The following is a 26,877-nucleotide window of genomic DNA, read 5'->3' on the forward strand; positions in this document are numbered from 1 at the left end:
TCCTTCATTAGAGACCATGGCTCAAAGATAGCCATCAACATCGTTTTATCGTTTTCTTGGGGGACATGGATTAGACCTTGAAGTGACCTTATGTTCTGCTTCCCCTGTTGTGTAGAGTCCTCCGCATACACTCCTGTGGGAGTGTGCTCTAAGCATAATGTCCCATTAGCCATTCTGACCTGATTTCTCCCTTGTTTGGGCAATTTTCCAGGCCAACCTGCAATTTTCAATCCTTCATAGGCTTTTCAAAGTAACTTGGCATCTGTGGGAAGTCACTGCCATTACATAACCGACGTTCTTTCTACAGAGGGAAAGGCAAGTGGCAGGGAGACAACTGCCTGTGAAATGGCCCAGCCCTGCTGGCTGCTGGAAATGTCAGCACCCAAAGCTTAGGGGGGCGGGGGAGTGTCAAATAGGGGAGGGAGCAGAGCCGAGAGTGAGACGTGTTTACCTTAGAGTCCAGCTGCTGCATGTATGACCACAGATATTCGATGTTGGCGCCAAAAGGGTGGACATGAAGGAACGTCGATATGATGCCTGAAGTAAAAAGATACATGTTGGGGTTACTGAGAGGCACATCAGAGCTTCAGGCAAATAATGTCATCCAACCCGAATGGCTCTTCTCTCATTAGGCCTGGCTAGCGTTCATGCTGCTCGATCAACCTTACCAAACCCAACCCACTACCCCTGAATCTATTCCGACTCAGAGTGACCCTACAGGTCAGAGGAGACCTGCTCCGTAGGGTTTTTGAAACTGTAAATAAATCTCCATGAGAACAGATAACCTCGTCTTTCTCCCACAGAAAGGCAGGTGGGTTTGAACCAACAAACATAAGAGAGCAGCATATTCTGAAGACAGTCGTGGTAGCGTGACCAACACCAGCCTTTTATCTCCTGGAATGAGAGTCGTTAGCAAAGCTAGGCTCCAAGATCATGCCTAGATGGACGAGGCTATTTCTAAACAAAGACTCCTGAAAGGATTTTGACTGCCAATTTTACGCTTGATTTGCCAATACAAAGCCCTAGTTATTGGAAGGACAAAATGATCTCATTTCTTTCCCCCTCTGGACTGTGCAGTGTGAAAATGGCTCACAGTGACCTTAGAAGCCACTCTGCCTTAAGTTCCCTGACCATTTCAGTTGCTGGTTACGGAAAACGTTCTGAAAGCGGAAATCCTTCCTGAAGCTACGGCTCTTGCCCTCCAGAAGTTGTGGTGGTTGAAAGGAGCCAGCTCACTTGCTCCATCTCTCCGCTGTAATTCACAAGATCATCTTAAGAAGTTTGGGGAGGAATGGTTTGGCCGGAGTTTGAGGATCAATCAGAAGGCGCTCCCATTGGAGAAATCCCCTCTCAGCACCAGGGTAACAAATGAAAAGCCAGCTGTGGGTGTCAGGGCTTCTATAAACAGCAGCGCCTTCCTACCTTCCGGGCTCCAGTCTCCAGGATGGGAGTAGGGGGATTAAGGGTGCCCACCCCGCGGGCCATGAGCTGCTGTTTGTGAAGGTGTCATACGTGGCCTGACACCCAGAGTGCCCTTTGGAACAGGTTTGGGAATGAATGAAACCAGTGGGCCATCAGGCCCCACATTCTGGTTAGTTACTGTAGGGGAAGACCCCCACAGGGGATGAGGTACAGTCAGGAAGTACCCTGAAAGCTTGGGGTGACCATGGATTGACTTGGGCAATATTCCATACTGCTCCGCCGCCCTGGGTGATGCCTGGGACACACTGCAACCGTGTCCATTTAAGTCAACTCCCCCAGTCTGTCCGCAGGCTCGGGATAGAGACCCAGAGGGCCCAGGGAAGCCGCTCACCAGGGCTTGGCCCCTCAGAATTGCCTTTATGAGGTTTTTATTGGCTTATGGAGACTGAGGAAGATGGAAGCACTTTCATTATGGTTCTCCATAAAGCCCCAATTCCAAGATTGACCTGTTTTTCTGGAGACATAAAGAACTGCCATTTTATTCTTTGATTATGTTCTGGCTGCTGCTGCTGCTGCTGCTGCAATGTCCTCTCTTTCATGAACTAACAGTGACCGGAGACAATGATGGCGGCAGTTTGCAGAGCAACTCCAGTAGGCAAATGGCCATGCTAAGTGGAGCTGTGGGTCGTCTCCCCACCACACACACCGCTATTTAAGTTGTAAATGTTACAGGCCTGGCACCCGCCCCTGTGGGTGGGACTCTGAAATCTCGGGCCATGGCAGTCTTCTCACTTGGGGTTAACGTTAAGTAAGCCCTGGAGTGGAGCGATTTACTTAAAGTTACAAGAGTGATAGGTAAGAAAACGTTCCTTAGTTTGCGTGCGCAAGTGGGAAGGGGTGGAAGGAAGCTAGTGGATAGGGCAGTGCCTGTCTCAGGAAGGGGAGGGTGTGTTCCCCACAGGCAGTCACCAATGAATGGCACACTGACCCCTGGGCCTGCCCACCATGAGGACAGGTGGCAGAGGAGGAACAATCAGCTGGGTTTTATGAGGAGGGGGAGCTTTAGTGTGTTGCTTCATCTCCTCCTCCCCCTGCCCACTCTCACGGGAAGGAGAGGGAATGCTCCAGGGATCGGAGGGGCCCGGCAAGGCCAGGAGACCAGCACGCCGGATGCCTGCGCCAGTCAAAGACTTTGTGAGCCAGGCACAGGGGAGAGGAGGCACCGGTCGTGTGGGCCAGCCCTGGGGTGCTAAGGACGTATGCGTTTCCCATGGGGCAAGTGGGCATCTCGGAAGTAGATGGGCTCGAGCAGTCTGATGGGCAAAGTACTAAAAGGGCCCCAGCAGGGAGAAAACCATTCATTCACACACATTCCAGTAGGTACAGACTCCTCAGTGTCCCGTGGGGAATCAATTTTAGTTGTATTCAGATGTTGTTGAGTTGACCCTCTGACTTGTGATCCCATGCACAAGAGAACCAATCACTGCCTGGTTCAACCCCTTTCCCACAATGGGTTCCAGATCACCCACTTTGATCCACAGGGCTTTCAGGAGACAGGTGGTTTTTGGAAAGACATTGCTAGGCCTTCTTTCCTGGTTCATTTCAGTCTGGAAGTGCTCCTCAATCTGCTCAGAGTCATACAACAGATAGCCCTCAGGCCATCTGCAAAAGCTGGAGGAGTATGAGAATGCACATGCCTTCAGTAGGGTGAGTCAGAAGATGTGGGGAGGAGGTTGGTACTTGTTGGCTGATGGCATGAACTGGCAAGACAGGATGCTCAGGAGCTGCTGGGGTTGGCCATGGGACCTCGGTATATATACTGGGTCTCCACTGATGCTGCCCTTCAACCCCCAGCCTGCTCTGGACTTCAGGGCACTCTGCCTTTAGTCTTAGAATGTTCTGAGTCAATATCAGGAACAAAGTATACAGACAATAAATATATATGGAATGAAATCTTCTGAGCTGAGAATGGCAAGTAAACATGTTTAAAACAACACCCTTCCCAACCCCCCACTGTACCTTCTTCTTCCCCTCCTGGTATCACTATTCTCATTGCTGGTCCTGAGGGGTTTATCTGTCCTGGATTCCCTGTGTTTCCAACTCTGAATTGTACTAGTGTACATCCTCTGGTCTAGCCCATTTGTAAGGTAGAATTGTGGTCATGATAGTGGGAGGGGGGGGTGAGATGGAAGCATTACAGAACTAGAGGAAAGTTGTATGTTTCATTGGTGCTATACTGCATTCTGGCTGGCTCGTCTCTTCCTTGTGACCCTTCTGTAAGGGGATGTCCAATTGTCTACAGATGGGTTTTGGGTCTCCACTCCGTGCTCCCCCTCATTCACACTGGTATGATTTTTTGTTCTAAGTCTTTAATGCCTGATACCTTATCCCATTGATGCCTCGTGATCACATAGGCTGGTTTGCTTCTTCCATGTGGGTTTTGTTGCTTCTCAGCTAGATGGCCACTTGTTTGTCTCCAAGCCTTTAAGACCCCAGATGCTGTATCTTTTGATAGCTGGGCACCCTCGGTTTTCTTCATCACATTTGCTTATGCACCCATTTTGTCTTCAGCAATCGGGTCAGGAAGGTGAGCATCACAGAATGCCGGGTTATTAGAACAAAGTGTTCTTGCATTAAGGGAGCGCTTGAGTAGAGGCCCAATGTCCATCTGCTACCTCAATACTTAACATATAAATATGTGCACATAGATCTCTGTATCGTTATATGTCAATATGTTTACATGTGTCCATGCCTGTAATTAGACCTCTGATGAAGGGGCTCAGTAAGCCCCTTAAACATTCCAAGGAGCACTAACACACTGTCACAAACCAGGTACTGCTGGGCCATTGTGCACTGCTGACTTCGGCCTCCACCCATCCTGTGTGGGATCTGAGCCCCCTGGAGGCTTGGGGTATAAAAACATGTTACTGAAATTATTGTTCCCATGAAATGCCCCTAGCATTGACTTCTGTACACCTTTATCCGATTAGAATGCTCACATGCATCTGAGTGCCTCTCCTTACGAGTCTACTCAGAGCCATCTCAGTGGTAGTGATATTAACAGGTAGCTGTCACATGATGTTTAGCAACTGCCACTAGATACATGTGAGACCAAGCTAGAAAGTTACATGAAGTTTCCTACGCTTCTCCTGAGGGGAAACTGGTGACATAGTGGGTTGCACACTGGGCTGCTAACCACCAGATCAGCAGTTCAAACCTACCAGCCCTTCGGCAGGAGAAAGATGAGGCTGTAAAGATTTACAGGTTCAGAAACTCTAGGGAGCAGCTTGAGAGTGCTCTGCCTTTTAGGGCTGCTGTCGGTCAGACTTGACTCCTGGCGGTTGGTTTGGTTTAAGAGCTTTTCCTGTGGATGACAACAGAGTTACTCAGTAGGGGCAGAGACGTCTCAGAAATGGGATGTCCCAGTCATAAACCCTGTGCATGCCTTGCACACTCCCACCTGCCTCCACTCATTCCAGAAGCATCTCAGCAGCATCAGCCCTGAGAAAATGTAGCATCCAGGCCCTGTTTTGAGGGGAGCTTACAAAATAAACCACCAAAGCCTCTCTGTAGCCACTTTAACAGGACTGGAATGTTCTCTGGGAATGGAAAAAGGACAGCACCTCAAACTCTCATCAACAGTGCTCCACTCCCAGAAAACTCCGACTGTTGATGGTTCTGAGAGGGGCTTACAGGACATCACAAAAGGAGCATTGGTGACCGAGGGTGGGGAATGTCACCGTTCCTGAACTGGTGGGACGGCCAAGGGAAGGATTCAAGTGGTTCTGAAAGTTTCCATGGAGAAGAGTCTGGGCTTTATGCAACTGGGGTTTTAACACTGGACGATACAATGAGGAGCTGCTAATTTTAGCCGCCTACGAAAGGAGGCTGTGCTGGGTATCTAGTCCTCTGGTGACAGAAATGAAAGTCATCCACAATTAAGCATCCACAAGCTTCAGCAAGAGAATTTTCTCTTCTCCTGGTTTGGAAGGCTAGAAGTCTGAAGTCAGGTCCTGGCTTAGTCTAAGGCGAGGCTTTGCCTCTCCATCAACCTTCAGGAAGATCCTCATGGCTTCTGCCCTTCTGGCCCTGGGAAATCTGCATGTGGCCTGGCATCACTCTTCCCCATCACTGCTTCCCTCTTTGTTCATCGCTCATAAAAGGGGTTTTACTCAAGAGAAAACCAAAAGGTGGACATAAGAGTTCTGTTGGGATTTTCTGACATTTGAGATGGTCATTATTCTCTAAATGAAAACATCAAGTGACCTTTGGAGAAGGTGAAATTTAAAAGTCAGTGACAACAAAAAGGAATCTGAACTCAAAGTGTTCACTGAGATTATCTAGCTATAGAAGAAAAGAAGCCTCCAGATTGAGGCCTGAATGTCCCCAGAGAACATTTTTGTTGGAAACTCAACAAAAGACTCTGGGAATGACCCATAAGAAAGTGTGGTTGGGGGCTGGTTATCTAAGTACAACTGTGGGCTCTTCCAAGTGTGAGCAAGGGAGAATCAAGGTAAGCAGAGATCAAGGAAGCCATCAGCTGCCTCACACAAGAAATCATGGCTCACATGAACGGCAGCCTCTTTTTGCCTGAGTCCAGAAGAACTAACTGGTGCCCGGCTCCCCCTCCCGACTGCACCGGCCAGGAACATAGAAGTAGGTCCCAGGCAGAATGGGAAGAGAGTGTTGTACAAAACTTAGGTTCATTAAGAAGATCAGGCTGATTGGACTTGAGGAAGTTGGAGGAAGTTCCCAGATTATTGTTCCAAGAAGCCCCTTGAAGAGAACTGGGGTCACCTGTAAAATGAACAATAACACCCATGAGGCATGTGCGCCTTGGCACCGTGAACAACATGAGGGTAAGTGGGCAACATTTGCCCAAAAGCAAAGAGAAAGGAAGGAGGGACTAGGACCCTGGAGGGATGGAAATGAGGAAGGCAGGGGGAACTGGAGCTGCTGACACAGCCTGGCACCATGCTACATACTCTGTGCACGAACTGTTGCATGACAAACGAATTGGCTGTGCGTACTTTAATCTGGAACATAGTTTTTAAAAGACAAGCGAACTCAGAGTGGTGGCAGGATAACCGAGAGAAGAAAGCGGTTCCAGAAGGTGAGTGGCAAGCTGTGGAAGGTGCAGCTGAGGGAGCTGAGGCCTGGCAGCGCGAAGTTCTCTTGCTGCACAGACAAGAACAGTTCCAGTGACGAGGCAAGCCAGACCGGATGGGGCGGCAGAGAAGTAGGAGGAACGGAAATGGAGACCGTGAGTTGACAATGCTTTGAAGATGTTATGCTCTGGAAAAGAAGCAGGAAAATGGGATGCTGGTTGAAAACACTCAAGGGCTCAAGGCAGGTTCTCCCTCCCTTTTGAAGGTATGTAAGATGATAGAGTTCGTATCTACACCTTGAGGAGTACTCTCTTCTATTCACATATAAGCTCTCTGGTGAAGGAGGCAATGCACCTTTCACAACAGTGTCTCCGTGGTTCTCAACCTTCCTAATGCCGCGACCTTTCATACAGTTGCCCATGTTGTGGTGATCCCCAACCATAACATTATTTTTGTTGCTACTTCATCACTGTCATTTTGCTAGTAATATGAATTGGGCAACCACTGTGAAAGGGTCATTCGACCCCCAAAGGGGTCACGACCCACAGGTTGAGAACCGCTGCTCGAGATTACAGGGTATTGAGTTGAAAATACCATGCAATTTTGCTTTATATAATGTGAAGAATTAGGCCCACAGACAGACTATAGGGGTTTTCCCCTCAATTATCCAGAGTAGCAAATTCCTCAACCCACAAATACTCCCGAGCCTGTCTGTCAAGGTTGCTCTGAATATCACTAGGAGCTGTGGTTTGTCACATGGCGAGTCTATGCCATGCTCATCTCTTCATCCTATGAACTCCTGTGTAAAAAAATACTACCTGTTACCTGATGAGAGAAATCTATCAACTTGTACATTCAGTTTGGCCTGCACATTATTCTCTCTGAGTTGAATGAGAAATGGAATCCTACGGGCAGATATACTCCATTTCCTCAGGCTGCCCGGTGTTTTCATTCCAAACACTCTACATCAAGAGATTCACTTTCCCTACACCGCCTATTGACAGTCTCCCAGGGAACTGCCCCGCAAACTCATCAGCGCTATCAGTAGACTCACTGGGGTGGAGGGACCTCCAGGAAGCTCAGCTCTGTGGATGCGACTGGACCTCTAAACACGGCCATATCTTGCTGGGCACCAGCAGGGGGTTAACCACACATGTCTGAAATACTCTTGCTTCATGTTGCCCCCCATGTGCTCCATGGATATTTAGCTTCAGAGCCGGGCAGAGGGGACGCTGTGAAAACTGGGTCTCTCTCTAAACCAAGGGACAGTGGTCTGTGGGCAGCTGCAGAGTGATGAAACATTTATGGGAAGAGGTGGCAGCCGGCAAGACAATGAATGTGTGGTGGACGGCTCATCTAATACTGTGGTCTGGGCTGAGCTGCTCAATGCCTGGGGATTCCACGTATTCGGTGTATGATCATGTATGTATGTATGCGTGTTTGATACAGAAGCCGTGGTGACAAATGATTATGCCTTGGGCTGCTATCCATGAGGTTGGTAGTTCTAAACCACCAGCTGCTTCCCAGGTGAAAGACTAAGGCTTTCAACTCCCATAAAGAGTTACAGTCTTGGAAACCCACAGGGGCAGTTCTACACTGTCCTATTGGGTTGCCACGAGTTGGAATCTGCTTGATGTCAGTGATTTTGGAATTTGGGGTATGATTGGTTATTAATATTTTGAAAAATCTCTAATTTTTTTAACTAAAATGTGTTTTCATCCTTTCATATAGTTCCTTTTACCTGAAATGCCTTAAACAATCCCCATATCTAGCTGGGCAAACCCTATGAATCCTTTAGGACCGAGTTTGCTTGTCCTTTCTTCTGAAAGGGAATCTGTAGCATAAGTCATCTGCTCTGAATTTCTAATCTCAGTGCAAATAACTTTTTATTGTGGTCAACTGTTTTCTTTATGAACACCTGGATTGACACAATAGCCACAACGAGGCCCTCAAACACCCACAATCAGGAAGGCAGCACAGGGCAGGGCAGGGCGGTGTTTTCTTCTGTTATGTTGAAGGTGACTGTGAGTTGTAGTCCACTAGATAGCAACTAATAAAAACGGACGCCTTGACCGCCGGGAGACACAGGCCTCAGTAGGCAGCGAGCCAGCATTTGTCCAGATGTGGTCCCAGGAGCACCCATTGTGTCTGCTTCCTCTGGGAGCTTAGTGTTCAAATGAGCAGCATCTCTGGGCAAGGAGCCATAGAGTCTAGCTTTCAGATAAGCTGCCCCAGTGATTCCTTCCTCCAGTGAGGCCTGGTAGTTCTTATAGTAGGCCCTTGACAAACGCTTGTTGATTTATTGGTTTGGACATTTGTACCTTGGAAACAAATTTTAGGTCAATGATTCAATGTTTATAGTCCATAGCTTTTGAAGAGGCACACGCTCCCCAAATGAGGCCCCTCAGGTGCTGCCTGAACCTGGCCTCACCATCTTCACTGAAAGCACCACTTGGCCTTCTATAAACAGTCCTTTACACTCCACTGCTCTTCTTCCCAAGACCCGTGCGCTTGGGGGGACATTCCAATCGAGGGACCAGCGGAATGCATTTGTGTGAGATGTGACAGTGATGGCTGTGCTGGTGGGGAAAGGCTCTTAGTAATGATTCATCTTGATTTACTGAGACGCCAGAATGAACATTGGAGAAGTTGGCTTGATCATGAAGAGTTTTTTACATATGTAAGAACAGTTCTCAGGAGACCAGAGAAGGTGTGAGGAAGAGCATGTTAGACACAACACTATTTTGACAGTGTTGCCTATAGCTGGATGGGATTTATAATGACTAGCATTGGATGGTGCCAGTCATAGTTGCTGGAACTAGACATCTAGTGTGATAGCATTTTAAAAAGCAAGATAAGATGAATGATATTCACACAGCATTATACTGGTAACATCTTTTCAGAACTATTAATCTTTCAATACAAACATGTTAAGCCATTTTCCTTCAGCACAGTGCCCAAAGTAATCTTTCCCACATGACAAGTCCAGCATGTGGGCTATCTGTGAAAGGAACTAGGTTCTGTCACAGACTGGGTATAGTTAAGCCGACCTACCCTGTGATTACTATAGAGTTGTAAGACTTAAAACGCTAATGTGCAATTCCTAATGGAAACTGGTTTCTTTTGGATTCCATTATAGATTACATGCCAACCAGTCTCCACAAGGTGTGTTAAGGAAACAATCCAGAAACCATGACAATCTTTTCCTAAAGGCATGTTTTCTTGAATTGAATTACCCAGCACCTAATCCTAGTTAATAGTCAAGAAGGACATCGGGCCCAATGATTCAACTCCCATTGATTCTGGTAGGGCTCACTTCCTGTGAGACATCCCCAAGGAGGAACCACATGAACCTACCCTGATACAGCCCTGGGTGCTGGAGCAGCCGTGTGGAGACCCCTGCCAGCACTGAGATGCTTACATGTTCACTGACCTGGCTTTCCTCCTGCAGTCAGTGTCATTGCTTGTCTTTTGTGAGATGGAGGAGGACTTTGTAGATTGGTGTCGGACATATGGGCTAATGTTGGACTTATGAGCTTAGGCAGCACTGGGTTGGGATGTTTTCTTGATGCGCATTTCCCTTTATATAAAGCTCTCTCTTATACATGAGTTTCTGTGGATTTGTTTCTTTACAGTACCCAGACTCACACAAGTGGGAAGGTCACATCTGCAGTAACACTTCCACTAAGAAGTCTAAAATATGGAGAAGGGAAGGCAAAAATTAAGCCCCTGGGTTTATTTTTATGAAAACAATCTCAAGCATCCCTTCTATCTATACAGTTCCATACATTGTTTCAAAATGAATGTCACATGCCTGTCTCTCGCTCATCTCTGTAATGCCAAGGCTAATAAAGGTCCATTAGTTCACCCAACCAAGGGGAAAGTCATGGGAAATATATGAGGTGGCTCTGCGAAGTTTTCAGGGCGGGTCCTTTTCATCAATACTTTTCTTGCTAACATACCTCAATTTCATCATTTTATTTTCTAATACAAAAGGCCTCAGCTGAAGTGGCATGTTTTAAATATAAGCCTGCCATCTACTCTCATTAACCTACAGAATGTAAAACATATCTATCACTTTCTACATTTGGAGGTAGCTGGTAAGAAAAAAGAATATATATATGTTTTCTAATCATATATACACATGTATATGTGTTTTGTAATCTACATACACATATAGATAAGGGGGCTTCAAAAACTTCATGGAAGACTGGAGTGCAGAGAGAGTGAAAAGAAAATACACATACACATATATAACTTTGTAACCATTTAGGCGCCATTGTAAATGACCTATGTTCTCCAAGAATTACTTAAAAGGGGCTACCGTCTCTATGGAGAGAAAGGGAGTAAGGAAAGTGATGAACATCCCCTCCAAATCCTGAAGTGGTCAATATTATTCAGTCTTAAACAAAGAGGGGAAGTTTTCTGCAGTTGATTATGGGCTTTGTTCTTACCCTGAGAGCCTTAGTGGTAAAATCACACCTTTGTCATTCAGAGGGAAAGAAAAACAGTTGTCAGAGTTTGACACATTTTCCAAAAGAAGAATAAACCAGTTGCCAACTACATACGGGTTCGTTTTGGAGTGCGGGGGCTGATAGCACATCAGCATGTCCTATGAGACTTGTGCGTGGCATGTCATTACAGCTGTATATCATCAGAGAAAAAATAATTGGTTTTCCTTAGAGTGTCTCTAACTTGATGTCATATTCAATAACCCTGTAGCTGGAAAATCTATATATGATGGATGAAGTTTGGACTATCTTTTGAATTTAATCCCGTCTGTGCCAGCTTTTAAAGGCTCTGGTGGACCTGTCATTTTGGGGGGAGTGCTGGAACCGCTTAGGAAAGGCAACCAGGAGCTCCTTCTGCCAGATAATCAACTCCAGAAGAAAACAATTGGTCTGACAGTAACCACGGCCTCATGCTTCACGAGGCGCTGGCTTTAGCTTGGACCCCAACTCTGGGAGAAGCTGCAGTCAGTGCTGTGAACTCGGAGCAAGGTGATGGCTGCCCCTCTGCTGGGTGTGAAACTCTACAGATGAAGACGGCAGCCTGGAGGGTGGGTTGTTTGGCACATCACCACCCTGAGAGCTCAGCACAGTCTACAGCTACATAGACGATGAAGACCATGAAGACAACATGTAGAGCTTTGTCTCTGATACAGACAAAGCCAACCTGGATGTAGTTTGTGGGGGTAGTGACATGTTTTTAGGGTGTTAGCAACTGCCTGCCTTTTCTCTCCTTTCTTAGTGGCCGGTGTCTTTTATTTGTCTTGGAAAAGGAAAGCTGGATGAGGTGTCCTGCATCGTCCTAGCAAGGGCTCTTGGATGCCCTCACATCAGCAGTCTGAGAATCTGGCCTTGGCACTCACCTTAGAATTTGAATCCATGGGTAGTGCAAATAGCTAAGCCCTTAGCTGCTAACCTGAAAGGCGGAGGTCCAACTCCTCCCCGAGGATACTTGCAAAGAACTGGTGATCTAGAGCATCAGTCACTGAAGAACCTTTGGAGCTCAGATCTACTCTGAAACACAGGGGTCACCATGAGTTTGGGGTCAACTCACTGGCCACTGGTTTACGGGGTTAGAGATTAAACTGAGGTTCAGTACTGCTTAGGGACCCTGGGGCTTGTCCTGGTTTGGAATGTTAGAACAGGGCTCAACCTGGTCTCAGGCTGAAAGTGGCATTTCCAGATTTCAAATTTGGATTTATAATATGTGAGCAAGGGATCCTTGGTTTTGCAGTGGGTAAAGTGCTAGCTAGACTGACAACTGACAGGTTGTCCATTCAAACCTACCAGCTGCTCTGTGGGAGAAAGATGTTGGCGTCTGCTTCCAGAGAAATCTACAGCCCGAGAAACCTATGTGGCTGTTCTAGTCTGTCCTTTAGGGTCACGGTGTATTGGAATAGACTCAACAGCAGTGTGCCTAATATGGGAGATGCTAATTAATCTTTCTTTTGAACTCTATTTTATGTCAGACAATCAACTCAAACAAGGTTAAAAGAAGAGCAAAACCCTCATTAGTTGGCATTCCACTAATTCGAAATACATGCAATCACCTGGACAAAGTCAACCTCACCTCTGAGCAGAAGGGAAAGCTTTCTCAATGGTTCACAAGTCAGACATGGATTATCGGGATATGACTTAAGCAAATTCCTTAAGAGACGAGATTAGGATAACAGAATTTCCTTACCTATTAGCAGAGCTTCTTTCTCTGACTTTAAGCCTTGGCTTCTTTTCTCAATATTGTTCTCTCGGTCTTGGTTCACCAATGCGACTGTCAACACGTTGATTTCCTATAAAGTTAAAACACACAGCCTCACAAAGATATGTGTGTATATATATGCGTATATATATATATTTATGACCTCATGTAGATTCTATGCTTTCCAATAAAACTCACCAGTTCTCTTAAATGCTCTCTATAAAAGAGGTCATCACTTCCATTTATAACAGAGGACCTGATCGCTTAAATAATTGATCTGTTGATCCAACAGAACAAGTCATTCTAAAATATAGGCTCCTGGCAACTGCTCCCAGCAAACTAAGTAATTCTCTGAACAAGTGGCAAATTTGGCATACATTATCTTAAGAGTTTTGTCCATGTTTTGATTAAATTCTGCTAGCAAAAACCGTATTTGACTGTAGCTGGCACTGCTTTAATATGTTTTATTTCAAATATGAATGGAGAATATTCTAGAGAGTAGGCTGATGATATTATCCTAGTAACTTGGGTTAGTATGTGGGGAGCAAGGGGTATTGGAAGGCATAATAGACTACAAGTTTTCAATAATAATCAATGCCACACCTCCTTGTCACCAATTTTCCAATCATGGTCCTTCCAATTCCCTGACCATCCAGCCAAGCCATTAGCCACAGCCCATGAATCAGTATATAATCTCACATCTGGCCATTTTTCCTTATATGCAAAGGTGAGGTTGAGAGGATTATCCAAGAAGTGCGCTACACAATAAACTATAGCAGAAGGTAAGATAGAATTGATGTTAAGTGTTTAATTTGAATAGATATGGATCCTTATGCACAAGTTTAATAGGTAGATAAAGCCGAAATTCTTTTCTTTTAGAAACTAAAAATGAAGAATTGTATGATAAGTCAATGACACAGGAAACAAGGAGGATGGGATACTTTGAGATTTTTCTATCATATTTTTAAATTTGAAATCAGAGACAAAGATTTATCTTGTATCCTCGCAGCATTGATATTAGTATTCAAATTAGATAATGATTTTAATACCACGTCAAATTTAATGATCAGAGACCTGCAAACAGGAAAGTGCAAAGGCATTCTGGAGTCATGGAGGATTTGGGGGCCTAAAAGACAGGTCTTGAAAGATGGGTCTAAAAGGACTAAAATCATGAGCAAGAGGCTAAGGATGCTATTTCCATTACGTAGTGGGAGATGACAGGAGCCCCGGTGGCAGCCTTGTGGTTCCGCATTGGGCTGCTAACTACAACTAGCAGTTCAAAACCTCCAGCTTCTCCACTCCCATAAAGAATTAGTCTCAGAAACCAGTTCTACCTCATCCTATAGAATGGCTAGGAGTCAGCATTGACTAGCTGAGAGAGTTTTGATTGGGAAATTCGGAAGAATACAGGATCTGTAGGTCAGGCTCAATGGACAAAAAGAGTTTAGGAGGCAGGTGTTAAACAGGGCTGGAAATAGTTATGGGATTCATATTTAGCTAATTTACACAAATTAACATTTGTTAGGTATGAGGCTATTTAAAAATTCAATAGTGTAGAGCATATAAGAAGTACAAATCCCACTGAAAGGCATTCTGATAAACTCACTGTCTCAATCAAAAAAAAAAATATCAGTGGCTGAACTTGACTTCTGGGCTGTTGTTAGTTACTGCTGAGTCTGCTACTACTCAGAATGTCACCTACAACAGAATGACACGTTGCCTGGTTTGGCACCATCTTCAGTCAAGTCTCTAAACTATTGTAATTACAAATGAAAAAATTCATTGCCATCAAGCTAATTACAACTTACAGTGACCCTATAGAGTAGAAATGCCCCTGTGGATTTCCAGAACTGTAGCTCTTTATGGGAGTAGAAAGCCTCCTCTTTCTCCTATGGAACAGCTGGTGGTTTTGAATGACTTATACTGCAACCCAACATGCAATCACCATGCCATCCAGGCTCCTGTTTCACAAATCATGGGGAGGCAGAAGTTTCTAAGAGAGAAAGTGCTTCTGGGGAATTATGGCTGAAATATTTGGTGAGCATCTTGGAAGCTCTTCTAGAAGTCAGAATTGTCTCTGAAGAATGAAGGATCCAGAATGAAAGAGAAGTGAAGAAGGTAAGGTCCTGAATTGATGGAATCACAGTTATATGATCAAAGAGTAGAGGGGCTAGGTCCTAGGTGACTAGAGTCTATCAACAGGGTCTGAGAAGGAAAGCATGGCCATGAGGACAGCAGCCTAGCGAGCAAATTGGACATAACAAGTAATTAGGGATGAAAGAGATCGCTGGAAGCAGCTCAATCGAAACACAATGCAGAACTCTAAAAGAAGGAAACATGGAAAAAGCCTATCTATATAAGATTTGAACATTTTATGAAGAAGAATTTCAGGGAAGGATCTAGGAATTCCTTCTGTGATGAAACAGCACGCTTGAGTAGGGCACTCTCTGATGTGATGGTCTCAGTGAGAACAGAGAAAGCTGTTGTATATGCTTCCTGTCTCTGGGTTACTGCAGTCACAGAGCCTGCGGAGTTTTGTTATGGTGTCCCCAAAGGGCAAACAGGTTCTGCAGGGACATGGCTGTGGACCTCCAGGCCTTGGGGTGGGGGGTGTTAATGCCTGCTGAGCAGAATGGACTCTGTAAAAGTTTCCCAACAAATACCACAGGTTTGGGAAGAAAGAAAATGGAAGAACATTAACTAAGATGAGGATTGCATCATTTATAAAAATAAATAATGAACCCAAGGGTTGAGTAGAAACGGTCTACACGAGAGGGCAATCTGTTCACTGCCTGGATGATAATTGGGGCCAAATAAAATTACTCACAAGAGGTTAGCAAACAACAGACCCAAATTAATTGCCCAGACTGAGTGGTGTCCTGGGGCCATGATACAGTAAAGGACGGCAGGATTTAGAAAAAGGAATGGACCACAGGGGGCAGTGGTCCACAACATGTTAGGAGCCAGCAGGAAACGGCAATAGAAGTATATACTGAGACCATTCAAGAGTGTTGTTTGACATTTATCCTCCTGTTCATGGCTGGCATCAGAAAGGGGGTCTTAAGAAGGACCCCAATAAATGCTATTGAGTAAAAAATGTCTCCAAGAGCCAGATTTCTCCTACTAGTGCCTGCTGCTTAAACCATGATTTAGGATTGAAAATGAGAGAGGGAATTCTAAGACCACCTTGCTATGGAAATATTTTGGGGGACTGAATATTGCAAACCACCATGGTGCACTCTGACAGGGCCATCAGCACTGACTCCAAAGGCAGAAACACGTTTCTTCAAGGCTCTGCAAAAACTCCGCAGTCCTAGGCTGCCCAAGACCACAGCTTGGAAGACACATCAGCCTCTAGCGCCTTCTCTGAGTTCTGTCCAGGCTAGAGATGGAGTTGCTTTCCTGATCTTTCCAGGAAGTAGAAAAGGAAATGTGTTCAGAAACAGTACAGGCCTGAATACAACTGACTAAGCAAGCACCAAGGAGTGCTTACATGTTATACTAAACTGATATGGAGAATGTCTAAGAGAGTGAGACGGTTAACATTTATTGTGCCAACCTGGCCGATATACACATGTGCAGTTAATTGAAGGGCAGAGGGATAAATGACTCAGTGAGCCTCGCCTTTCTAGTTCTCGAGTCTCTTGTTTTCTGATGGTCAGACCAGGGTGCAGCTGCCTTATCTAGTTCCCTGGCAAGGCTCACTTCCTGCAAGACTTCCCCAAGGAGAAGCCACATGGACCTACCCCGATGCAGCCCTGGATGCTGGAGCAGCCGTGTGGAGACCCCTGCCAGCGCTGAGATGTTTACACGTTCACTGACTCAGCTTTCCTCCTGCAGTCAGAGTCATAGTGTGTGTTTTGGGAGATGGAGGAGGACTTTGTGGATTGGTGTTGGACATATGGGCTAATGTTGGACTTGTGGGCTTGGGCAGCACTGGGATGGGATGTTTTCTTGATGTGCACTTACCCTTTATATAACACTCTCTCTTATACATGAGTTTCTGTGGATTTGTTTCTCTAAAGTACCCAGACTAACACAGAGAGGAAATATCATTGTCATCACAGCAAAAGGAATGTCTAAGTATATTGACTAGAGACATAGGTCTACAATCTCACTAAGCAGAATGGACTAGATGGTGATCATTCAAAAGAATTCCTATAAATGGCTATCTAAACAGCAATTACTGGCCCCTCTCTCTATGGAGCAAATACGAGTAAAGAAAATCAGACTCAAGGAAACAATGGACTAATGGACCATGTAAACCACAATCTCTACTAGACAGAGACCAACAGAACTAGGTGGTGTCTAACTACCACAACTAACTATCCTGATCAGGATTCGAAATAGAAGGTCCAGGGTTGAATGGGAGAAAACTGTAGAATAAAAGTCAACATCGTGGGGAAGATGAGACTTCCTAGGGGAAACCCCCAAGACTTATGGTTCTCAGATATCCTTCAAATCTGACCTGAGCCCACACCCAAGGGTCACCGCTCGTCCAGAGGGCAGACAGAATAAAAAGTGAACAACAGTGTCCGCAAGGGGTGTACATCACAGGGCCATCAGCATAAGAGACCCGAGGGGCAGCATTCCCCCAAACAAAGTTCAGAGTGGGCAGGAAAGACGAACGTCCAATTTTCTTCATCAAAGACAGTGTTCGGGGAAACCAAGTAAATAACAAATTCAGATGAAATATACATAGTTACCACTGTCTGAGTACCCTGGACCCTAAGTCTGCCTTGGCCATGATATAAACTCTGACTTTTGCTGATAATGTCATAGCTGATAAGATGGATAAACTCTCATGTAAAATAACTGTTTCCAAAGACAAAACCTAAAATGTCCATGGACGTGTTTTAAGGGATCTATGGCAGGATTCGTGCTTTTGCACTTTAATCTTTTCCCAGTGCAATACAAGAGGGAGTGTTCTAATGAATCACGAGTTCCTCAGAAAACAGGGTTAATGTGAATTGGCTATATTTATCATTGTGTTCAAGAGAATTAAAATGATCAGTATTCTGCAAGTCTGGGATAGTCTTTGAATTATTAGCTAGATATAAGCAACATCTTACTTTCACCCCACATTTTCTTAGTGCCTACCGATCTAAATTTCAATCCAGAGTTGTGGCCAGGGCTCCCTCCTCATGACTGGGGAGGAGGAGGGGGCATCACCGCAGGAGACAGTGGGATGAAGGGCTTCCTCAAGCCAAGTCTTCAGTCTATTTAAATGATGCTTGTTTTCACTTTCAGCCGCTCAATAAATATTTATGCCTCATAACATTCATTATGTGCCTCCTATATGCTAAGGAATGCTAACTATTTTGGGGTATTGAGCCTAATATGGCAAGAGATTGTGCTTCTCCAGGGACCAGCAAACAATTCTTATAGAAGTTCTAGAAGAAGACCATAGACAATTTTAATGATACTATTATTATAATTACTAAAGGTCCCATAGTGGTCACTTGTAGTACCCTCAGAAAACTAATAATGTTGCCATTGGAACAAGGAGATTACATGTGCTTTAGATGTGAGTGGGTTTTGAGCTCACACTCAACCGAAAGCCCTAGCCTAGAACAATCAGTTCTTATGACATGGCCCCGCTCATTCTTTATCCTCCGTGACGGGATCACTGCAGATAAGGGTGCCAGAGAAAAGCGTGGTAAAGAAATCAGATGGTGCCAGCTATCAGAACGAATAACAACTGGGGTCTTCCATACTTGCCTTAAAATAAGTAGCTATCTAACTGATGTGACGGCTAAGCTCACATGGAAGAAACACATCAACCTGTGTGGATCCCAGGATTGTAAATAACCAAATCCAATATTAGAGCAGGAAAATGTTTTAGAACATAAATTCCGAGCACCCAACTTGCACAAGGGTATGGATGGCGGTGGAAGTCAAAAATCCATCTGCAGAGATTCCATGGGGTACAGTTCTCCATTGAATTTACCCCCAGACCAACCACTGATGGGATGAGAGAAGCCCTAGCCACACACAGTACGTCGGAATGTGAATTATTGCAGTAAGTTAGGTTAAATTGAACACCTTATCATTTGTTTGCCCCTTTAACCCATTCAGAACTTGTTATATATATATATATATATATATATATATATATATATATATATATATATATATATATATATATTCTCCTTTCTTTTAGGATAAAAAGAATGTAACCCATGCCATTGAACTTGTATAGAAATAACTACATGAAAATTTAATTGGCTGTGTAAACCTTCACTGAAAACACCTTTTTAATTAAAAAAAAGTTCTAGAAGAAAGCTGATAGGAAATGTCTGAAGATGAAGCTGGAGAAGTCGTGGATCATGATAAGAAATTTGGAGTTTACTTTTCAGTTTGAACCAGTAAAGAGTTTCACTAAAGGAATTATATGAAGAAATCTGCATCTTGGAGTCAATTAAATTGGTGGCAAGCATGCCTGGTAGGAGCCTTTTAAAATTAGTCTATTGTTTTATTATTATTTTTAATGATGAGGGTCAAAACGTAGCATTACTCGGGAGCTGGAATTAAAAATAATGTGGGAAACTGGCAGATGAGAAAATACTGAAGCTGCCTCGGTGAGCAGGAAAACCCCTGTGCTGCCCCCTGCAGGATCGAACCCTACAACGCCGCTCCCGCTACTGGCTGGGCGTGGGCAATAGGGCCCTTGGTTTCTGACCCGGGAGTTGCCGCTCCTTCTAACACCCATGAAACTATAATGGGTTAGCTTATTAGATTAAACGTAGAATCAGATACTATTCTAGACCCTTATCACTTCCACTTACGGAATCTATCAGCCTCCAAGCTCTGTGTTTCCCCCAAACCTTCTATGGCATAAGTGACTTGCTCCCCTTGGAGAGACTGATCCTGGCCAGCACAGTTCTCCCTTTCCTGAGCTAGCGTCCATCTTTGTGCTCTGTATTCCAGGTACTTAACCTTCCTCTGACAACCATGGAGGTTCCACCAAGCTTATTTTGAAGACCTTGCTTTTTGCAGCGTTTCAGGAAACACTCAGACCAACAGGTACTCACGACACGCCCTTTCACCTAACTTGCCTAAATGTGGCCTTCTGATTTGCCACCGTTATATCAGTCTCAAAAACAGTTTAATTTCTGGCTGTTTCATTAAACCCTTATTGCTACTATCCTAGAATCTGCAACTAAATAGATGCTTTTATGAGGCAACCAGATCTAGGGCTTTGCATAGGTAATTAGATCTTGGATTTCTAGATACATGGCTTGGTAAGTATTTTTGTTTAATCTGCTGTTTAGCCAGCTGCTTATTTTGCTTTTAGTCCTTTACATACTTTATAAAAAGTCTCATCTCTGGTTGTAATTCGACTTTTTGAGAGCATCAAACCTACTGTTGGCTTCCAGGACAGGACTGTCTTTCCTTGGGCCACTCCACCCCACCTGCTCCTCGTGTCTTCTGTCAGCTGCTTTGTCGGGCGCAGTGGATTCCATGTCGAGCTGCTGACCACAAGAGAAGCTATGCCAAACCCTCAGCCTCTCCATCGGAGAAAGATGCGGCTGCCTGTTCCATCGAGGGCTGACAGCCTCAGAAACCCGGGAGCGCGGTTCTACTCCGTCCTAATCGGGTTACCATGAGTTGGAATTGACTCATTGGCAGTGACCTTGGTTTGGTTGTTCCTCTACCTGGTCTTGAAATGTTGACATAGTTCAAGCTTCAACCTAGATTCTCTTCTTGTGTTTCTTGATGCCAGAGCTTACTAAGCCACTGCCCTCTGACTAGGTTCATGAGGCAAGAATGGGTTTTATATTTTTAAGTGGCTGAAAACCAAAAGCATACTATTTTGTGGCATAGTGACAAAAGAAAAACCTACCTGGAATGGTTTTGTTTCTAACTATCAGTCCTCAAAAATGCCTGGCCCTTGAACTGGAGATATCGCAGGCCCGCATCTCCAAGCACTTGCTGCGGAATGTGCCTTTCCTTGAGAAAATGCTTTAGCAAACTGTTTCGTTAAACAAATAAACAGCCTAAAAAAGGAGCCCTGGTAGTGTCGTGGACACGCACTTGTCTGTTAACTGCAAGGCTGGCAGTTCAAACCCACCTGCTGCTCTGTGGGAGAAAGGTATGTCAGTAGGCTTCCACATAGATTTACAGCCTTAGAAACCCTATGAGTAACTATACTCTGTCTGCCAGAATCAATTTGACAATGTGAGGTTGGGTACCCGAATACAGACTAGTGTCCTTCTACAATAGTAGCTTTTTGAGCAGAAAGAGAAATAGACACATTCAAGGATTTTGTTATAGAGAATCTGGGTCCCATTCAAAGAAAGGGATGATAGGATAATCAAATTGGGGGACATTAGCAAGGAGAAGGTTACAGGACAACTGAGTGGCAGCCACAGGAATTGTGATTTCCAGGCAGAATAATAAATGTCATGAAGACCCTTTATCATGTGATCACATTATCCTGATAGGTGTGATGTGCCCACTACATGTTCTGGAAAGATGTTTCAGATGCTTAGAGAATGCAAACTGGAAGTGCCAAGTGTGGGCCAGGGAGAGAGGAGGAAAGAGGTTACTGAAGACAAATTGCTAACGGTGTACAAAACATACAGCAGAACAGACGCATCAGGATGGGGATGAAGCGCTTCCTTGCAGTGTGACCTATTGGACTATGAAGCAGTCTTCCCAGGGAAGTGGTGAGAAACCCATTCATTTGAGATCATTCAAGTACAGCCCACTAGAGAATACACAAGTCAACAATGCAGCACTAGCAGGAGAATGCACAACATTATCTAACAAATCATGACCCTGAGAAACAACATGCTTGGCAAAAAGAGGGTCAAGAAAAAACAGGAAGACTCTCAACCAGATGGAAATGACACACTGGCTGTAACTATGGGCCCCAACATACCAATTGTGAGGATGGCCCCAAACCAGACCAGGGAGCGCTTGATTCGCTGTTATTCTGAAGCCCTGATTGGAGCCAACTGGATGGCACCTAGCAACCACTCCCTCACCTTTAACTTCAATTTCTGTAATATTTAGGAGAAATCATTAAAGCACCAAAGAAGAGGTTTCCAATAACTGGGAGCTAGGTCAAAGAATTATTTTAAGACTTCTTAAAAGACCTAGTTACTGGAAGTCAGAAATTTTCTGAGTCCTTATCAATTACCTTGGATAATGAGCAAATTATTATTTATCTTAGGTACATCTTCTGACACTTTCTGATGATCCGTAGGAAAGTCAGAAGCCACCAGGCTTTTTGGAGCCAATTTTATACAAAAAGAGCCTCTCCATTTATATACTATATCCAGCCATGTTAACAAAAAGCCGCCCCCTCTCTTTTCTTAGTCATTGGTTGCATTGTAATGCATAGCACATTTAGAAAACTTGTTTGCAATAATTTACTGAGTTAGAATTGTACTTCTTCCTCTTCAACTTCCACAAATATGGCCTCTCCTTTTATGATTCTTTCGTTTCATGATTCCTGTAACCTCCTTACCTGTCAGGATGCTATCTTTGTAGTGTAAAGTTCTTGAACACAGGTGTATACCCACTGTGTGTTGGAAATCTCAACTTTCTTAGCAACTTCCCCAAGACACTGGCCTCTGAAAGGTTTACAGTGACTACCCCCCCTCTCCTTGTCAAAGAGCATTTTCTCAGTTCCCTTACCACACGAAAACGGACACTTCTTAAACAATCTGCACATTCCTAGATCACAGAAGGCCCTGGTCTTTTTCCTGTTAAATGTTGTTCTGTTTCCTTCACCGGCCTTTTCCTTGCCAGCTCAGTGTATGTGCAGAAGAAGGCTTCTCTCTGCTTCCTGTATGTTGTTTGGTGCTTGCCAAAACTCAGATTCCAGTTTTCTTCTTTAATCCCTCTTTTCTCCTGGGTCTAACTACCATCAACCTTGATTCTTTAGGCTTTTGTTCCTTATGACCCATGGGCTTGCCTGCTAACCTTACCACTGTCCGAATTAAACACAAGCTGGATGTGATGTTGATACAAGACACACCGCATATATGAGTTTTATCCTTGGCTCTTCCACTGGCAACTCACTGATGCTGTCAAGGTCAACATCTTCAGGTCTCACTAATCTACACATGAAGAGGGTGGGTTGGTCCAATGGTCTCTAAGTTGTGCCCTCTGGAGTCCTGCTCCCCAGTGCTATAGAAGTAACCCGAGGTCCAAGAGTATACACATGGATGATTCTCACCCCTCCCCTACTTGAAACCACGTGACGATGTCAGCTTTCTAGGTGAAATTTCATTTAGAGAAATGCCGTAATTTTTCAAACACCTGAATTCAGGTTCTTCTTGACAGGATTTTGTCTGAAATTCTTCACTGTGTCTGAAATCCAATTCATGTCGCCCCACACTACATTCTCCTCTTCTCTGTTTCTGTGCATAGCAGCACTCTCTGCCACTGGCAGGGGCATGAACCTTCATCTTCTCGTTGACTCCTTCTCTCTCCCCCAAGTGCTTTCAAGACCTCTCCAAATCCAATCTACCACAGCCCCATGCCAAGTGTTTCTTTCTCCGTGGTACCTGCCACCCCCACTGTCCATGCTATCAGCTCCACTCTCCTCATGCCATACACTGACTACTGGGAGAACCTCCTTCTCACCACTGCATCTGCTCTCTGCCTCATTTAACCACCCCAGGTGATGTCACCAGGGCAAATTTTCCAAATGTCACGGCCATCGGGGAGCCCTGGTAGTCCCAGAATGATGTGATCAGCTGTTGAAACGCACCAGCTGCACCCCAAGAACACGACTTCTGCAAGGATCGCGGCCAAGAGAAGCCCACGGGGTAGTTCTACAGGGTCCCATAAGGTCAGTGTGAGTCGGGCTCCGCGGACTGGCTGTGACCACTTTTATCTGGTCAGCAATGGATTTAAACTTCAGGTGCTTCCCAACAATATCCACCCCCATTAACGAAGTCGGCTGTGGCTGCCTCACACTCGGGGTCGATCCTCTCCCCTTTCTATTTGCCTGGTTAGGATCTTAGAGCATTCTCTCCTCACCAGGGTTTTCCTTCTTGCCGTGTATTTTCAGGCACAGCAGCAGTCTCGCATCTCGCGGGGCATTTTCTCTCAGGCATTTACAGGCCTGTCTTATCTAGATGCACTTGCTATGCCACTTACGTGCCAGTGGACCACTTCTATGATTGGGTAGACCTGACTTTCACCTGTGTTTGTTTTCTTACAATACGACTAACCGCCCCAGCAGGCGCCATCTCTGCGTCAGAGGGGTGGTGTGGCTGAGCAGAAACGGTCCTCATTCTGTCACTGTGATTCTCTTCCTGTCTGCACTGTCTCTGATGTAAAAGCTAAGTGACCCCGTTGGCTGACCCCCGGGGTTGCTGTGAGCACATACTCCTGAAAGCTATGAACGTGTAGGAATAGACTGGGGCATTGTGATGATGTCATTATTCATTTTGATCGTTCGCAGGACTGGCCAGGTACGGAGCCGTTGCTAACACACACTTGAGGAACCGAATCTACACGAACTGTGCAAAAGACCTCGCCTGCAATCACATAAAAGTAGGTCTGTGAAAATGAGAACTTCGGTTGTGTGCAAATGGATTTCCAAATTCTCTGTGGTGCTATTGTTATGCTGTTAGCCTTATAATTAATGGAAGAAAAAGACAGGTGTCATGTTTAAGAGCGGTAGGAAGCACAGCCAATAGCTAAATATCTCATTCAACAACACAGTGAGTGACACACTCTCTTTGATTGGCCCCAAGCAACAAGAGCTACCTGACATGACTGTCAAGTGAAAGCAGGCTCATCCTGACTCTTCGGAACCACAGCAGAACTGCTCCTAGGCAGGCTCTCCTAGGCTGCCATCTTCACAGAAGCAGACTAACAAATCAGCTTTTTCATGGAGCCCATGATGGATTTGACCTGCTGACCTTTTAGATAGCTGGTGAACGCTTGACCACTGTGCTACCGGGATTCCCTGCTCTTCCACACAACATAGACAGGGGCACAACCAACTGCCAAATGACCTCCTCCTCAGTCCTTCAAGGGCTAGCTACTAGACCACGTGAGTGAGGCTTTCAACAAGCTTTCTGTGGCAGAGGTTCACTCTGTCACCTTCCACCATGCCAGCACTCCACCCCAGGGCTCTCATTCCTCTGCCGTCTTTGGACCAAGGGCCCTGTTTCACTATTTGCTCCATGAGCCCATGTCCCCTGACACCACAGTCAAGATGGCAACTTGCTACTCTATTCAAAGTATACCAGGCAATCCATCAGATGCTAGGTCCTCTCTGATCATCTTCAAGCTCTTCCTCACAGGATCTAAGCTGTGACAGGAGGAGAGAGCATGGAAATACCACTCCCACTTTCCTGTGAGAGCCGCTGGCTAGCACATGCCCACTGGCTGATCACTGGAGGGATGGGCCTGGAGGGATGGAGAAATGGCGGATGTGGACACAGAAGGTATCAGTTCTGACAGGTGCTGTGCTCTTGTTCTATTTTCCCTAGTTGTAGAAGATTGAGGTTGGAAGTAGGTGACCTCCACAGTATCTTCCTGGCCCACCATTCTATGCCTTGTCAGCCCCCCTTCCCCTGCTGTGGGATTTCCATCCAGAGAGGGGCAGTCAACTCAGAACAGACAATATGCCCTTATGCACCCTCAGATCCCAGTGAGAATTAGAGAAAAAAGGGAAAGCAGAGAGAAAACAGTGTAAAAGGAATGATGAGAGTGGGGGGCTCGGTATGCTACAGAATTGCTTACAGTTCTCAAAAGTGTGAGTATGCGCTGACCCCTTGAGAGCAAACAGGGTCTCAGGGTTAAAGATCCCAAGATCTCACTAGTCTGCTCAGTTGCTGAAGCTTGGCACTGCCAGTCTTCTGGGATCCCATCACCTATAGCCTCTCCCAGCAGTCAGTGATGCTCGAGAACAAGGAAGGACTATGAGGTCCAACAGACTCTGGTGCAGAGGGACAAGTTGACAGTGGACACGAGTGGCCCTGCCCGCAGCCAAGGGGCAGCGATTCATGACAGAGCGGCCACATTCTACATGCTGCCATGTCCCGTGGTGCTCTGAGGCGCCACATGTATGTAGCCTGTCCTGGCACAGCTCCAGGAATGGGGATGCCTAAGATTTCTAACGGCCACATTTACATTGTTTCCTGATGCCTCAAGCTACACCATGTTCAGACACATGGAGAACATTTTGAAACTGTCAAGGATTTTATCTTACTTAGCTCCACAGTCCATGCTCCTGGAAGCAACAGTCAAGAGATCAAAAGGCTTGCAACATTAGGTAAATCTGCGCCACAAAAGCTCTTTGGAGTATTAAAGAGCAAGAATGTTCTTCTGAGGACAAAGGTGGGCCTGATTCAACCCGTGGTATTCTCCATTGCCTCATCTGCATGTGAAAGCTGGACACTGAATAAGGAAGAAGAAAGGATGCATTTGAATTGTGGTGCTGGAGAGGAAGATTGAAAATACCAAGGACAAACAAATCTGTCCTGGAAGCAGTACAGCCGTAGAGGCAAGGATGGCAAGACTTTGTCTTACATACTTTGGACGTATTGTCAGGAGAGACCAGGCCCTGGAGAAGGCCATCATGTGCGGTAAAGTGAAAGGGTGATGACAAAGAGGAAGGCCCTCAATGAGTTGGGCGGACACAGTGGCTGCATCAGTGGGCTCAGGCATGGGTCCAGTTGTGAGGATGGTGCACAACTGGGCAGTGTTTTGTTTGGTTGTGCATAGGGCTGCTATGGGTCGGAGCTGAGTTGAAGGCATCTAACAACATGAACTACAACAAAGTTACAACAGGTGAGGAATCAGTACACTTCATTATAAAAAGGCCCCTTTAAAGCACGACAAGTGAAAACACTATGTGGTTGAGTTGCCAGAGGCGCACAGATGAGCATTTCTGCTGGTGATTGTCTTTTAAAGCCTTTTTCATGTAGCTAGTGAAGGGTCCCTGGTTGTGCAGTGCTGGACTGCGATAGGACAGGCCAGTGCGTGGAACCCACCAGTAGCTCCTTCCAGATACTCAACTCAACGAGACCCTGTAGGGCAGGGTACAACTGCCGTGTGAGTTTCCAGGACTAGAGCAGCTGGTATCGAAATACGGACCTTGCTGTTAGCAGACCACAATACCACAAGCGCCTTGGACACTCTGGGGGTAGTTCTATGCTGTCCT

General features: G+C 45.4%; 1 protein-coding gene across 2 annotated transcripts in view; it reads right to left on the bottom strand.

The window, feature by feature from the left end:
* Window positions 1-26,877, bottom strand: part of ENOX1 (ecto-NOX disulfide-thiol exchanger 1) — a 483,696-nt gene that overhangs the window by 6,041 nt on the left and 450,778 nt on the right. For both annotated transcript variants that reach the window (XM_075563633.1, XM_075563632.1), the window contains 2 exons: window positions 12,723-12,825; window positions 452-537 (listed from right to left, as the gene is read on the bottom strand). In XM_075563633.1, the coding sequence (XP_075419748.1) occupies window positions 452-537; window positions 12,723-12,825 (189 nt within the window). The remainder of the gene's footprint in view (window positions 1-451; window positions 538-12,722; window positions 12,826-26,877) is intronic.

Source organism: Tenrec ecaudatus, chromosome 11 (assembly GCF_050624435.1).
Source record: "Tenrec ecaudatus isolate mTenEca1 chromosome 11, mTenEca1.hap1, whole genome shotgun sequence".
NCBI lineage: Eukaryota > Metazoa > Chordata > Mammalia > Afrosoricida > Tenrecidae > Tenrec > Tenrec ecaudatus.